A 3,669-nucleotide genomic window follows, 5' to 3' on the forward strand; every position below is an offset into this window, starting at 1 on the left:
ATCAGATATCATTTTTTCCTTATTTTCCAAACATGCCCATTTTTCCTGTCTGGAAACACTACCATTTTACAAATTGAATAAAGATTTTATTTCATCGAATGACACCTGATGTTTGACTCCTTTCTTTCTTTTTTTTTTTTTTGAGACGGAGTCTTGTTCTGTCGCCCAGGCTGGAGTGCAGTGGCCGGATCTCAGCTCACTGCAAGCTCCGCCTCCCGAGTTTACGCCATTCTCCTACCTCAGCCTCCCGAGTAGCTGGGACTACAGGCGCCCGCCAACTCGCCCGGCTAGTTTTTTTGCATTTTTTAGTAGAGACGGGATTTCACTGTGTTAGCCAGGATGGTCTCGATCTCCTGACCTTGTGATCCGCCCGTCTGGGCCTCCCAAAGTACTGGGATTACAGGCTTGAGCCACCGCGCCCGGCCGACTCCTATCTTTTTTAGCCATCAGTTCCAGCTTCCAGTTCATGGTGGTTTTAGGTCTCCTACTTTTGCTTCATAGAAATATGGGAAAACCCTCATGTTTTCAAATTCATTCCCTAATGTTTCAGCTTCTGATTGGAGCTTTTAAGTCATTAACATTTAAAGTCTTGAAGGAAAGAGTGTTTCTACACTGTGCACAGGGTACAGGAGGGCAAGTTGAGCTCCCAGAGTTAAATCCTTCAGTGTCTCTCCCTCATCATCAGGTGCTGATCCACCTGATGGGAATATGCTGGGACTACAGGCGCCCGCCACCACGCCCAGCTGATTTTTTTGTATTTTTAGTAGAGACAGGGTTTTACCATGTTAGCCAGGATGGTCTTGATCTCCTGACCTTGTGATCCGCCTGCCTCAGCCTCCCAAAGTGCTGGGATTACAGGCGTAAGCCACCGTGCCCGGCCTCTGCCTTTTGGTTTTTATTTCTTCTTTCTTTGGAGGCAGAAATTGGGCATAAGACAATATGAGGGGTGGTCTCCTCCCTTTAGTATAGAGACGGGGTTTCACTCTATGCCCAGGCTGGTCTTGAACTACTGGCCTCAAGCGATCCTCCCACTTCGGCCTCCCAAAGTATTGGGATTACAGGGGTGAGCCACTGTGCCCGGCCAAGAGGACAGATTCCATCCCCAGTGATTTCATCCCCACTCCAACTAGTCAGTAGCAAGTCTAGCCACCTCCACCCTTTGCCCCAAACTGCCCTTGAAAAACTCCTACCTACGGACCTTGGATGAGAATAATTTGAGTAGTAACTCCGTCTCCCACGTATCGTAGCTGGCCTAGTGTTTATTAAACTTTTTTTTTTTTTTAAACTGCAATACCGTGGTATTTATTTGCGTAGAGCGCAGAAAGAACCCGTCCAGCGCTCATAATGGGAGAAAGGCTTGACCTTGCAGGCGACAGCCTCATCCCAAATTCCTGGTCCCTGGAGAACATCAGCCTCCCGACCCCGTCCCCCGGTCTCCCGCTGCTGCAGTGTGGCCTGTGTGGCCTCGGCTGCCCTCCTGCTCTGAGGCCAGGGGATGGCTCCGGTGGACAGTGAGACTGGGATTCCTTGCACACAATTGTTCAGGAGGAAGAAGCAAAAAGGGCCCACTGAGTACAGATAGGAAATTCCGCTTTAAGGCAAACGTTACCCGGGACCGGTCGGGTCACAGCGCAGGGAGGAAGCCCGCCCTGCCAGGGGCTGGCTCTGGAACCTGTTCATCCGGCTGCACTCCGCACTGTGAGATGGCTTCCTCTGTCACTCAGTGCCCAGGAGGCGGGACCTGGAGCACTATCCAATCAGAGTCGCGGGCAGGTTCCTGAGAACTGTCAATCAGGGCCGCTGCAGAGAGGAGGGTGTGACGTTCTAGGAGCTAGTGGCCTCTTCACCCTGGTGACCTCTGTTCCGTGTTCTGTCACTGAGAGACGCCCTGGGACATCTGTGGTGGCTTCTGTCGCGCTGGGACCTACCCTGGCTACGGGAGGAGTTGGGAGGACCCGGGACACCGCACAGCCGGGAAATGGTGAGTGTGCGGGGCCCGGCGTCCTGAGGCAGGGCGAAGGACTGGTCGGAACCAGTCGGAACCGGCTGTGGCGGGACCCGGGCCTCCCCGCAGCGTCTTTGGGGTCTGGGACCCGAGCCCCCCTGTGCACCTCGGTCCTCGGTTCCTTTGGACGCAGGGTGGGGCTGGGCCGGCAGCCGGGACCCCAGGCGTCCTGTCCCGTCCCTGAGCGGCGACAGCGGCCCCGGCCCCCCTCTCTGGGCAGCTCCACGCCCACAGCCCCGCGTCTCCCCATATTGTGCGGCGGAACCGGCACAGGCTCGTGGCCCGTGTCATTGCAGCCGGACGCCGAGGGCTGCGGCAGAAACAGTTTAATAGGAGAGGACACGCTAGATCCGCCTCGGTGAGAGGTTTGGGGATGAGGTGTTTAGGGGCCTGGACGGGGGTGGTTGGGATGTGGGGTCGCTGGTTGGTGGAGAAGTGAAGGGTGACTCCTGGGACTGGAGGTGAAGAAACCGTATTCTCCTGCTGAGTGGGCTCCCTTGTGGGGTCTTCAGCCTGCTTGGCGCCAGCCTTTCCGCTGGTATTCAAGATCTGAGAAAGAACTTAGACGTCTGACTCTTGAGCAACTCTCAGAGATCTTATCCCCAGGCACAGTGGGGAAACCGGCGGTCAGCGTCTGCTGTGACCTGACTCTCAGGGAGGCGGCCCCGTGAGGCAGCGGGGCTGAGGGCACCTGTTTAATATCTAATGCAATCTCGCCTCCAGCCTGGCTCGCAGTTCCTGTGAGCCCGGTGAGGAGGCTGCTTGGTGAAGACGGGAGGGTCGGTAGGCACAAACCAGACACAAACACAGTTCCTGCTGTGGTCTCTGTGGTCTTCAGACCCTCCTTTTTTTCCAAGGGCGACCATTTCCCCTCCGAACCTTTCAAAGATATGAGCATCAGGGTCTCAGAGACCTGTCCCTTCATCCTAACTCCTCTTGGGGTTAACAGTAAATTTTTTGGTTTCCAGAGCCTTCTATATGCGGTTTCCAGAGCCTTCTATATGCTAACTTCACTCCTCAATTCCCAGTAACATTATGAACCCTTTGTCCCAAGATGATATTTCAAATAGACACAGAATTTTGTCATTTGTTTTCAGATAGCAATGTGTGGCTCTTTTTAAAAGGATTTATTTTGTTCCTTAACATTTCACATGTAAGGAAGAAGAGAATAACCATCTGACACTCTGCTGTAAAAAAAAAACAAAAAACAAACAAAAAAAACAAACCTTTGTGCCTCTTTTATCTCCCCTAGGCACAGATGCCTTATCAGAATGTCCTTTACAGGGTGATGTGACCTCAGCCCACCCTGTATATTTCCAGGCCCTGTGTTATGAAACTTTCTGGGGCTACCCTAAATGCTGGAAGCTGCCAATCTCATGGAGGGCCTAGTGGATGTCAGTGACCCCTTGGGTCACTCTTCCCAGAGGACAGTCTGAGGTGTTGGGGTGGGGCCTCCCAAAGGACCAGGTGGATGCCCTGGGGTGGGATGAATCTTCAGGTATATCATTCCTGTAAAAAGCTAACCCCTGGACTGGGCGCGGTGGCTCATGCCTATAATCCCAGCACTTTGGGAGGCCGAGGTGAGAGGATCACCTGACGTCAGGAGTTCAAGACCACCCTGGCCAACATGGTGAAACCCTGTCTCTACTGAAAATACAAAAATT

At 53.3% G+C, this 3,669-nt stretch overlaps 1 protein-coding gene across 1 annotated transcript in view; it reads left to right on the forward strand.

Moving 5' to 3' along the window:
- The first annotated feature begins 1,780 nt into the window (after positions 1 to 1,780).
- The window catches only part of LOC105549463 (zinc finger protein 44), a 40,806-nt gene continuing 38,917 nt past the window's right edge, over positions 1,781 to 3,669 (forward strand). The window contains exon 1 of the mRNA XM_011994021.1: positions 1,781 to 1,981. Within this exon, the coding sequence (XP_011849411.1) occupies positions 1,979 to 1,981 (3 nt within the window). The 5' untranslated portion in view covers positions 1,781 to 1,978. The remainder of the gene's footprint in view (positions 1,982 to 3,669) is intronic.

This window comes from Mandrillus leucophaeus, unplaced genomic scaffold, assembly GCF_000951045.1.
Source record: "Mandrillus leucophaeus isolate KB7577 unplaced genomic scaffold, Mleu.le_1.0 Scaffold440, whole genome shotgun sequence".
Classification (NCBI taxonomy): domain Eukaryota; kingdom Metazoa; phylum Chordata; class Mammalia; order Primates; family Cercopithecidae; genus Mandrillus; species Mandrillus leucophaeus.